We start from the raw sequence: 12,165 nt of genomic DNA, 5'->3' as shown, positions 1-12,165 counted from the left end.
CCTGAAACCTCTGTAGTCAGAATTTATTATTTATTTATTTATTTATTTATTTTTGAGACGGAGTCTCGCTCTGTAGCTTAGGCTGGAGTGCACTGGTGCGATCTTGGCTCACTGCAACCTCCACCTCTCGGGTTCAAGTGATTCTCTTCCCTCAGCCTCCTGAGTAGCTGGGATTACAGGTGTCTGCCACCACACCTGGCTAATTTTTTCTATTTTTGGTAGAGACAGGGTTTCACCATGTTGGCCAGGCTGGTCTCGAACTCCTGACCTCAGGTGATCCACCCGCCTCAGCTTCCCAAAGCGCTGGGATTACAGGTGTGAGCCATCTCGTGCCCAGTTTAAATTTCCAGTTTTCAACAAAGAATTATGATGCTTGCCAAGAAATAGAAAAGTAGGACACATATGCATGGGGAAAAAAAGTCAACAGAAACTGTCATGGAGGAAGCCCAGACATTGGTCCTATAGACATAGTCTTTATATCAACTATTTTAAATATTGTTCAAAGAACTAAAGGAAACCATGTCTTAAGACCTTAAGGAAAGTATGAGAATGTGTCTCACCAAATAAAGACTATCAATAAAGGCACAGAAATTACAAGAAAGAACCAAATAGAAATTCAAGGGTTGGAAAGTATGGTAATTGCAATGAAAAATTTACTAGAGATGCTTAACAGCAGATTTGAGCAAGCAGAAGAAATAACCAGCAAACCAGAAGTGATGTCAGTTGAGATTATATCCAGTATAACAAAAAGAAATAAGAAAGAAAAATGAAGACAGCCTCTGAAACCTGGGAGACACCATCAAGCACACCATTATATAAATATTTGCTGTCTCAAAAGGAGAAGAACAAGAGTAAGGGGCAAAAAGAATATCTGAATAAATAATTAACAAAGATTTTCCAAATTTGAGGAAAAACATCAACGGACACATCTCCAAAGCCTAAGGAACACCAAGCAGGATAAACTTAAAGCTGACCTGCAACATCAGCTATCCCGGCCGGGCGCGGTGGCTCAAGCCTGTAATCCCAGCACTTTGGGAGGCCGAGACGGGCGGATCACGAGGTCAGGAGATCGAGACCATCCTGGCTAAGACGGTGAAACCCTGTCTCTACTAAAAATACAAAAAACTAGCCGGGCGAGGTGGCGGGCGCCTGTAGTCCCAGCTACTCAGGAGGCTGAGGTAGGAGAATGGCGTAAACCCGGGAGGCGGAGCTTGCAGTGAGCTGAGATCCAGCCACTGCACTCCAGCCCGGGCTACAGAGCAAGACTCTGTCTCAAAAAACAAAAAAACAAACAAACAAACAAAAACATCAGCTATCCCCTGGGTCTCCAGCCTATTGGTTCATTCTGCAGATTTTGAATTTGCCAGCCTCCATAACTGTGTGAGTCGATTTGTTAAAATAAATCTATACACATGCTCACAACTTATCAGTTGGTTTCTCTGGGGAATGCTAATACAGAATTAGCACCAAGAAGGTAAGAGAGAATAGAACTATACAGGAACAAAGTTTCTATATAATATTGCTATAGTCTGAATGTGTGTCCTTGCCAAATCTCATGTTGACATGTAATTCCCAATTATCAGAGGTGGGGCATGGTGGGAGGTGTTTGGATTATAGGAGCAGATCCCTTAGGAATGGCTTGGGCCATCCCCCAGTGATAAGTGAGCTCTTGCTCTGAATTTACACAAGATTTGGTCATTTAAAAGTGTGTACTACCTCTTCTTTTCTCTCTCTCACTCTCTCTCTCTCATTTACTCCTGCTTTCACCATGTGAAGTGCCTGCTTCTGCTTCACCTTCCACCATGACTGTAAGCTTCCTGAGGCCTCCCTAGCAGCTGAGTGGATGACAGCATTACGCTTCCTGTAAAGCCTACAGAAACATGAGCCAATTAAATTCCTTTTCTTTATAAATTACCCAGTCTCAGGTTATCTCATTACAGCAATGCAAGAACGGCCTGACACAACTATTAAAATTAATTTGGTATTAATCTGAACAAGACTTTTAAAAGTTAATATGCAGAAAAATCATCTGATAAAATCCAACATACTTTCATTATAAAAATACTCAGCAAATTAGGAGTAGAAGGAAACTTTCTTAACATGGTAAAGGAAATTTATTAAAAACTCACAGCTAACATCATATACAATTGTGAAAAACTGAAACCTTTGCCTCTACTATCAGGAAAAAGACAAAGATGCCTGATTTTAGCACTGCTATTCAATACCATAATAGAAATCCTAGCCATAACAATTAAGGAAGAAAAGGAAATAAACTAAGAAAATTAAGAAAGAAAAGGAAATAAAAAGAATTCAAACTGAAAAGAAAGAAGACTCCATTCCCATATGCAAATAACATTCTGTATCTAGAAAATCCCAAAGAATTAAAAAAAAAAAAAGCAATAAACAAACTACTAGAGCTCATAACCACATTCAGCAAAGTTACAGGGTACATGATCAACACAAAAAAACAGTTGTGTTTCTAAATACCAGCAATGAACAATCAAAAAATGAAATTAAAACTATTCCATTTACAATAGTATCCAAAAGAATAAAATACCTTAGAATAAACTTTAACCAAAGAGGTAAAAGACTTATACATGGAAACTACAAAACACTGCTGAAAGAAATTAAAGAAGATCTCAATAAATAGAAAGACATTCTGTGTCCATATGCTGGAAGACAGTATTATTAAGATGTCAATACTCTTCAGAGTAATCTAGATATTCAACACAATCCCTGCTGGGTGCGGTGGCTCAAGCCTGTAATCCCAGCACTTTGGGAGGCCGAGGCGGGTGGATCACGAGGTCAGCAGATAGAGACCATCCTGGCTAACATGGTGAAACCCCGTCTGTACTAAAAATACAAAAAACTAGCCGGGCGTGGTGGCAGGCGCCTGTAGTCCCAGCTACTCGGAGGCTGAGGCGGGAAAAAGGCGTGAACCCGGGAGGCGGAGCTTGCAGTGAGCCGCAATAGCGCCACTGCACTCCAGCCTGGGTGACACAGCGAGACTCCATCTCAAAAAAAAAAATAAATAAATAAATAAAAAATAAATTAAAAAAAAAATCCCTATGGAAGTTCCAATGGCCTTTTTTTGCAGAAACAAAAAAGCCTTCTCTCAAATTCATATACAATTCCAAGGGGGCACTGAATAGCAAAAACAATACTAAAAAAGAAAATAAAGTTGGAAGACTCACATTCTCCAATTTCAAAACTTATTACAAAGCAAAAATAATCAAAACAGTGTGTTACTGGCATAAAACGAGACACACAGATCAATGGAACAGAATTAAGAGTCCAGAAATAAACCCAAACATCTGTGACCAATTGATTTTCGAGTAGGGTGCCAAGATTTCTCAATGGGGAATCCTCTCAACAAACGGTGCTATGACAAGCAGATATCCAGATGCAAAAGAATAAAACTTGACCTTACTTCACCTTGTATAACTCAAATCAGTGACTTATATGTAAAAGTTTAAAAGTGTAAAATTGTTAGAAAAAAATATAGGGACAGCCTTCATGACCTTGGATTTGGCAATGAATTCTTAGATTGAGCACCAAAACCATAAGGAACAAAAGATACAATAAACAAACTGTATGTTATCAAAATTTAAAATTTTCGTGCAGCAGAGACCATGATCAAGCAAGTGAAAATCTACAGAAGGGGGGGAGATATTTGTAAATCATACATTAAATAAGAGCATAATTTCCAGAATATTTTTAAAACTCCTACAACTCAACAACAAAAAGACAAATAGTCCAGTTTTTATATGGGCAAAGGATTTGAATGACACAAATATACAAATGAGCAACAAGCACATGAAGGATGTTCATCATTGGTCATCAAAAAATGCAAGTCAAAACCACAATGAAATACTTCACAACAGTGATGATTCAAGCCTGGCGTGGTGGCTCACGCCTGTAATCTCAGCACTTTGGGAGGCCGAGGTGGGTGGATCGCCTGAGGTCGGGAGTTCAAGACCAGCCTGACTAACATGGAGAAACCCTGCCTCTACTAAAAATACAAAATTGGCTGGGCGTGGTGGTGCATGCCTACAATCCCTGCTACTCAGGAGGCTGATGCAGGAGAATCGCTTGAACCGGGGAAGGGGAGGTTGCGGTGAGCCAAGACCGCACTCTTGCACTCCAGCCTGGGCAACAAGAGTGAAACTCAGTCAAACAAACAAACAAACAAACAAAACAGTGATGATTTAAAAAAACAGAAAAGTCCAGGTGTGGTACCTCACTTTGGGAGGCCAGCAGATTGGGAGGCCAAGCTGGGCGGATCACCAGAGGTCAGGAGCTCGAGATCAGCCTGACCAACATGGTGAAACCCCATCTCTACTAAAAAAAAAAATACAAAAATTAGCTGGGCTACCCAGCTACTCAGGATGCTGAGACAAGAGAATCTCTTGAACTCAGGAGGTGGAGGATGCAGTGAGCCAAGATCGTGCCACTGTACTCCAGCCTGGGTGACAGAGTAAGACCCAGTCTCAAAAAAAAAAAAGTAAAAAAACAGAAAACAGCAATTGTTGGCAATGGTTTGGAGAAACTGAAAACCTCTACGTTACTGGTAGGAATGTAAAATGATGCTTGGCCACTGTGCAGAACAGCTTGTGTTTCCTCTGAAAGTTAAACACAGAACTACTATATGACCCGGCAATTTCACTCCTAGGTATATATCCAAAAAGAACTGAAAATGGGAACTTAAACAAATACTTGTTCAGGAATGTTAACAACAGCATTATTCACAATAGTCAAAACGTGAGAACAGCTCAAATGTTTATCAACAGTGAATGGATCAACAAATTGTGGAGTAAATACAATGGAATATCATACAGCCACAAAAAGCAAAAAAAGTATTAATATATGCTACAATATAGATAAACCTTGAAAACATGCTCAGTGAAGTAAGCTAAACACAAAAGGTCACACATTTAAAAATTACTATACAATATAGGTAAAACAGACAAATCAGTACAGACAGAAAGCTAATTAGATATTACCAGAAATTAGGAGAAGGTGTGAATAAGGAATGATTATTTAATGGGCATGGGGTGTTTTTATGGGGTGATGAAAATGTTTTTAAACTAGAGATCCTCTTACCTCAGCCCCCGAAGTACCTGGGACTACAAGCACGTACCACCACGCCCAGCTAATTTTTCTATTTTCTGTAGAGATGGGGTTTTCACCATGTTGCCCAGGCTGGTCTCAAATTCCTGGGCTCAAGCAGTCCACCTGTCTCGGCCTCCCAAAGTGCTGGGATTACAGGCACAAGCCCCTGCACCTCACCTATTTCACCTCAATTTTTCTTTTCTTTTTTTTTTTTAAGCAAGCAAGCAGGACATGTTGATGGCCAACAGTAAAACCTTCCAGGCTGGGAAGGCGAGTGGAACTCTGGGAATGGATATCCCAGTGTCCTTGCTTGAGGCAGTCAGTCCATCTGGCTCTGTGAAATGAGTAGACGCTGGAGACCTGCAGTAGTGCAAAGATAGGCTGAAGCTATTCTACATGTTCCTTTTGAACCCTGTGAAGCACTGTCAACAAGAACTGTTCTGGCTGAATAAGAGACTGCAGACGGCTATGGGGCAGATTCCCCAGCAGTAAGGCTCTGCACTTGGTTGGCAAGTTGGACTTACTCTGGTAGTCCCAGGAGGCTGTGACAGTGCCTGACATGAGCAGACACTTACTACAGACTGGGTTTTGCATACCTGCTGGTAGATGCAAACGCCCAATACTATGAAAGGACTAAAACAAGGCTGGGCGCAGTGGGTCACACCTGTAATCCCAGCACTTTGGGAGGCTGAGGCTGGGAGATCACTTGAGGTCAAGAGTTTGAGACCAGCCTGGTCAACATGGTGAAACCCCATCTCTACTAAAAATACAAAAATTAGCTGGGTGTGGTGGCGCACGCTTGTAATCCCAGCTACTTGGCAGGCTGAGACAGGAGAATCACTTGAACCTGGGGAGGTGGAGGCTGCAGTGAATCCTCACATCACTGCACTCCAGCATGGATGACAGAAAGAGACTGTATCAAAAAAAAAAAAAAAAAAAGGACTAAATCAAAAGATAATCCATCAATTTGGACCACGGAGTCACATTTCTTCAAAGAACACACTTTCATCGTCACAGTTAACGGTTTGGTAGATAATCAGAATGGGCAACTGAAACATCTGTTGTCTAAAGTGGAGGAAAGAAAAACCTAAAGGGCTGGCTTACACACTTTCATGAGTGTGTGCTCACACTCAACAGGGCCAGGGCCTAGAAAACATCTCCACTAGGCAGATTTCTCCCCTTTTTCTGACGAATTGAAGGAAGAGGAGTGAGCAGGATGCTGTTGTGACTTTATAATTCTTCCCTGGGGGCAGGATGTGGTACAACTATACTTTTCTCTTTCTTTCCCACATGACCTCAACAGTCTTTTTTTCCTACCTGATGTACTCCTGGGATCAGGGCTATACTGCAGGTGCCAGAAGCTGGGATGACTTCTGTATTAGTCTGCTAGGGCTGTCATACAAAACAAGCTCGCTTAAACAACAGAAACTTACTGTTTCACAGTTCTGGAGGCTGGAAGTTCAAAACCAAGGTGTTTACAGCCCTTTTGAGGGTTGTAAAGAAAATGATCTGTTCATGCCTCTCTCCTAGCTTCTGAGAGTTTCGGGGGTTTCTTGGCTTACAGACAGGTGTTCTCCCTGTGTCTTCAGATTATCTTCCATCTATGTGTGTCTGTCTCTGTGTCTAAATCTCCTCTCTTCATAAAAACATAGTTATATTGGAGCAGGGCCCACTCTAATGACCTCATTTTAATTTAATCAGATGCAAAGGCTTTATTTCCAAATAAGGTCACATTCACAGGCACTGGGGATTGGAACTTCATCTTCTTGGGGACACAAACTCATAACAAGCTCTAAGCAAGAAAGTAACTATACTTTTAAACCTTTATGTTAGAGTTCCTAAGGACCTGATGGGGGTGAATTGTACCTTCATTCCATCTGGCAAAACTGGGGTTCACAGGGAATGCAGTTATATTGCCTAGTAGTAGAGAAAGCCCACTAGTTCTATACCTGTGTAACACTGCCCTATATGAATCAGACTGGACTGAGGGGCAGACGTTTGCTAGGCTAGTATTGCTGCCAGTAGTCTAGATCAGCACAGTGGTCAAACTTAATGTCCCTTCCAAAAGTGGAAAGGTGGGGGTATAAATGGAGAAAAGGAAGAATGATATCTGAGGATTAGGGAAAGAACAAATGGTTATACAGTGAGCAAACTCCAATATTCCTTTTTTTTTTTTAGACAAAGTCTCGCTTTTTTGCCCAGACTGGAGTGCAGTGGCATGATCTCGGCACACTACAACCTTCGCCTCCCAGGTTCAAGTGATTCTCCTGCCTCAGCCTCCCAAGTAGCTGAGATTACAGGTGCCCGCCACCATGCCCAGCTAATTTTTGTAGTTTTAGTAGATACAGGGTTTCATCATGTTGGTCAGGCTGGTCTTGAACTCCTGACCTCAAGCCATCCACCCACCTAGGCCTCCCAAAGGGCTGGGATTACAGGCATGAGCCACTGAGCACAGCTCAAAATCCAATATTCTATTGGTGCCTTGGGAGAGGCTTAGAGTAAGATGTGATATTGCTTGTTAGCTCAACTAAACGGGATGCCTAAAGGGGTTACTGACCCATGTTTCTGAGAGGACTCCTGCTTTTGAAACCTGACAATGTTGAATGGAAGCCTACAAATCTAAGTGGCACGTAACTGGGAGACACTTTAATCATGCAGTATGAAGATAATCTGGACTAATTATTTATGACTGAGTATATCTACTATTATGCTACAAGATGAAATAACCCTAATATTGTTGGGAAGATTCAACTAACTCATTGTAAACAAGTCTTACGATGATGCTGATATTAATAATCAATTGTATTGGGAAATTAGGTTAAGGACACTACAGGATGTAATACTGATTAAAAAAATGACTGGGCCGGGTGTGATGGCTCATGCCTATAATCCCAGCACTTTGGGAGGCTGAGGTGGGCAGATTGCGATGTCAAGAGATGAAGACTATCCTGGCCCACATAATGAAACCCTATCTCTACCAAAAATACAAAAATTAGCTTGGGTGTGGTGGTGTGCTGGTAGTCCCAGCTACTCAGAAGGCTGGGGCAGGAAAACTGCTTGAACCCAGGAGGTGGAATTTGCAGTGAGCCGATATCGCGCCACTGCACTCTAGTCTGGTGACAGAGCGAGACTCCGATTAAAAAAAAAAAAAAAAAAAAAAAAAAAAAAAAAAAAAACTGGCCTGGGGAAAGTATCTGGCTCTTGAGATACGAGAGTAATCACAACCTGAGATAATTCTAACAAAACGGCATTCGGCTGGGCATGGTGGCTCAAGTCTGTAATCCCAGCACTTTGGGAGGCCACAGCAGATGGATCACTTAAGGTCAGGAGTTTGAGACAAGCCTGGCCAATACAGTGAAATCTCATCTCTACTGAAAATACAAAACTGAGCTGGGTGTGGCGGCATGTGCCTATACAGGACAGGACAAAAAAGGAAAGGACAGGATAAGGAAAGGACAGGGATAAAGACAAGGACCAGAACAGGACAGGACAGGACGGGACAGGACGGGACAGGACAGGACAGGACGGGACAAAGCAGGGTACTCAGCTGGGTGCAGTGGCTCACAGCTATAATCCCGGCACTCTGGGAGGCTGAGGTAGGCAGGATAGCTTGAGGCCAGGAGTTTGAGATCAGCCTGAGTTTGAAACCAGCCTGAGCAAGACGGTGACACTCTCTCTCTACAAAAAATACAGAAATTAGCTGGGTGTGGTATGTGCCTGTAGTCCCAGCTACTTGGGAGGCTGAGGTGGGAGGATCCCTTGAGTCCAGGAGGTTGAGGCTGTAATGAGCCAAGATCGTGACTCTACACTCCAGCCCAAGCAACACAGCAACCCTGTCTCAAAAAAAAAAAAAAAAAAAAAAAAAAAAAGGCGGGAGGGTGGGAAGGAAACCCATCAAGGAAAAGCCTGGTTACAGAAAAAGGAGAAGAGCAAAATCAACTCTTCAAGGAAAAGGATAAGAATATTTGGAAACATTTATGTAACACAGCTACAAGGCAACATGAGGCAAGATGTTAACAATGAGGGAAAACTGGATGAAGGATGTACGAGAACTCTTATCCTATTTTGCAACTTTCATTCCAAAATAAAAAGCTTATTTACAAAAAAAAAAAAAAAAAGAATATTTGGAAATATTTTATTATTGCATGCGAGTCCAGAGGACAAATGAGAGATTTAGAATGGAGAAAATGGGCTTTGGACTAGCAAGCCCTGAAGCAAAATGGGGCTGAAAATGTGAAAGATGGCAACTGTTTGGAGGTGTTGGAACTTCCGGTGGTTAATGCCATTCCTAGGGGAAGATATTAATAAAACTGGGGATCCAGAGGTAGTCAGAATCTTAGAACCCCAAAGCAAATTTGTTGAGGCTGCTGAGGAGTCAGGATAAGCTCTGGGAGAGGCATGATCAAAACTGTTTATTTTTTATTTGTTTTAGAGACAGGCTTTGTCAACCGGGCTGGCATGACCATAGCTCACTGGAGCACTGGACTCCTGGGCTTAAGGGATCCTCCCATCTCAGCCTCCTGAAGAACTGGGACTACAGGTGCACGCCACCAAGTCTGGCTTATTTTTTTCAATTTTTTTGTAGAGATGAGGTCTTCACTCTGCAAAACAGTTTACACACAAAGATTCCTTCCACTAGGAGCAGAACAATTCAGGAAATGGCAAAAGCTGGCACAGGACTGAAGCAATTCTCCTGCCTCAGCCTCCCAAGTAGCTGGGATTACAGGTGCCCGCCACCACACCTGGCTAATTTTTTTGTATTTTTAGTAGAGATGGGTTTTACCACATTGGCCAGACATAATGAGGACCTGAATCAAATGAAACCTTTTGGCCAGGTGCAGTGGCTCATGCCTGTAATCCCAGCACTTTGGGAGGCTGAGGTGGGAGGACCGCTTGAGCCCAGGAGTTCAAGACCAGCCTGGGCAAAATAGCAAGATCTCATTTCTACTAAAAATTTTTTTTTTTTTTTTGAGACGGAGTCTGGCTCTGTCGCCCAGGCTGGAGTGCAGTGGCCGGATCTCAGCTCACTGCAAGCTCCGCCTCCCGGGTTTACGCCATTCTCCTGGCTCAGCCTCCCGAGTAGCTGGGACTACAGGCGCCGCCCGCCACCATGCCCGGCTAGTTTTTTGTATTTTTTTTAGTAGAGATAGGGTTTCACCGTGTTAGCCAGGATGGTCTCAATCTCCTGACCTCGTGATCCGCTCATCTCGGCCTCCCAAAGTGCTGGGATTACAGACTTGAGCCACCGCGCCCGGCCTCTACTAAAAATTTTTAATAATTAGCCAGGCGTGGTGGCACATGCCTGAAATCCCTGCTACTCTGGAGGCTGAGGCAGAGCAAGACCCTGTCTCCAAAAAAAAAAAAAAAAAAAAAAAAGAATTCTTTTGATTCAGAGAACATTTATATTTAGACGAGCCAGTTTTATTCTAGATTTAAAATTAGATTTATTTTTCCTTTGACCTGGTTCTATGGAGTTTAATAAATACTACTTAAGTTCATAGTTCAGATAAAGAAACAAAGATCAAAACAAACTGTTATTTGACTTAGAATAGAGTTGTGATACTAGAAATTCAATGAAAATCGCCAGGAGGAGTGTCAGCTTAGTAATGGAAGAGATGGAAAAGGAATCAAGAGAGCCCCTGTGCTTGTAGTACACTGCTGTTTTACAAAATAGCCACAGTGGCTGGGCACAGTGGCTCACGCCTGTAATCCCAGCACTTTGAGACGCTGAGCGGAGTGGATCACCTGAGGTCAGGAGTTTGAGACCAGCCTGGCCAACATGGCAAAACTCCATCTCTACTAAAAATACAAAAAAATTAGCCAGATGCGATGTTGGGCGCCTGTAATCCCAGCTACTTGGGAGACTGAGGCAGGAGAATTGCTTGAACCCGGGAGGCAGAGGCTGCAGTGAGCCCAGACTGTGCCATTGCACTCCAGCCTGGGCAACAAGAATGAAATTCCGTCTCAAAAAAAGAAGAAAAGAAAATAGCCGGCCGGGCGTGGTGGCTCAAGCCTGTAATCCCAGCACTTTGGGAGGCCGAGACGGGCGGATCACGAGGTCAGGAGATCGAGACCATCCTGGCTAACACAGTGAAATCCCGTCTCTACTAAAAAATACAAAAAAAATAGCTGGGCAAGGTGGCGGGCGCCTGTGGTCCCAGCTACTCGGGAGGCTGAGGCAGGAGAATGGCGAAAACCCGGGAGGCGGAGCTTGCAGTGAGCTGAGATCCAGCCACTGCACTCCAGCCTGGGCGACAGAGCGAGACTCCGTCTCAAAAAAAAAAAAAAAAAAAAAAAAGAAAATAGCCACAGTAGGTCAGGCATGGTGGCTCACGCCTATAATCTCAGCACTCTGAGAGGCTGAGACGGGCAGATCACTTGAGATAAAGAGTTCAAGACCAGCTCAGCCTGGCCAACATGGCGAAACCCCGTCTCTACTAAAAATACAAAAAAAAATTAGCTGGGTCTTGTGGCACATGCCGGTAATCCCAGCTACTCGGGAGGCTGAGGCAGGAGAATTGCTTGAATCCAGGAAGCAGAGATTGTGGTGAGCTGAGATCGCACGCCACTGTACTCCAGCCTGGGTGACAATGAGACTCCGTCTCAAAAAAAAAAAAAAAAAAATTCCCCCGCAGTGGCTCACACCTGTAATCCCAGCACTTTGGGAGGCTTAGCAGGGTGGATCATGAGGTCAGGAGTTCAAGACCAGCCTGGCCAAGATGCTTAAACCCTGTCTCTACTAAAAATACAAAAATTAGCCAGGCGTGGTGGCACATGCCTATAATCCCAGCTATTCAGGATGCTAAGGCAGGAGGATCGCTTGAGCCTGGGAGGCAGAGGTTGCAGTGAGCTGAGATCGTGCCACTGCACTACAGCCTGGGCAACCAAAGTGAGACCCTCTCTCAGAAAAAGAAAATAGCCACAGCAGTATCTCTGGTGTCACATATTCTTTCAGACCCTTGCCACCCTTGGAGTAGGAGGTGGAATCAACTGCCCTCCCCTCAAAGCTGGGTGGGACTTTGTGACTCCCTGGATAAGTAGAATGCAGCAGAC

At 43.4% G+C, this 12,165-nt stretch overlaps 1 protein-coding gene across 8 annotated transcripts in view; it reads right to left on the bottom strand.

Moving 5' to 3' along the window:
- PIWIL2 (piwi like RNA-mediated gene silencing 2) overlaps positions 1-12,165 on the bottom strand; it is an 89,594-nt gene that overhangs the window by 29,036 nt on the left and 48,393 nt on the right. Inside the window, exon 21 of one of the 8 annotated variants that reach the window (XM_073017989.1) lies at positions 9,003-9,713. The exons of the other annotated variants lie outside the window; for them this stretch is intronic. Coding sequence (XP_072874090.1) covers positions 9,582-9,713 — 132 coding nt within the window. The 3' untranslated portion in view covers positions 9,003-9,581. Of the gene's footprint in view, positions 1-9,002; positions 9,714-12,165 lie in introns of those variants that run through there. 8 annotated transcript variants of the gene reach the window in all.

The sequence above is a fragment of the Chlorocebus sabaeus genome, chromosome 8, assembly GCF_047675955.1.
Source record: "Chlorocebus sabaeus isolate Y175 chromosome 8, mChlSab1.0.hap1, whole genome shotgun sequence".
Classification (NCBI taxonomy): domain Eukaryota; kingdom Metazoa; phylum Chordata; class Mammalia; order Primates; family Cercopithecidae; genus Chlorocebus; species Chlorocebus sabaeus.
Note: the sequence above shows the minus strand (reverse complement) of the source record. Positions and strands in the feature narration are given on the sequence as shown.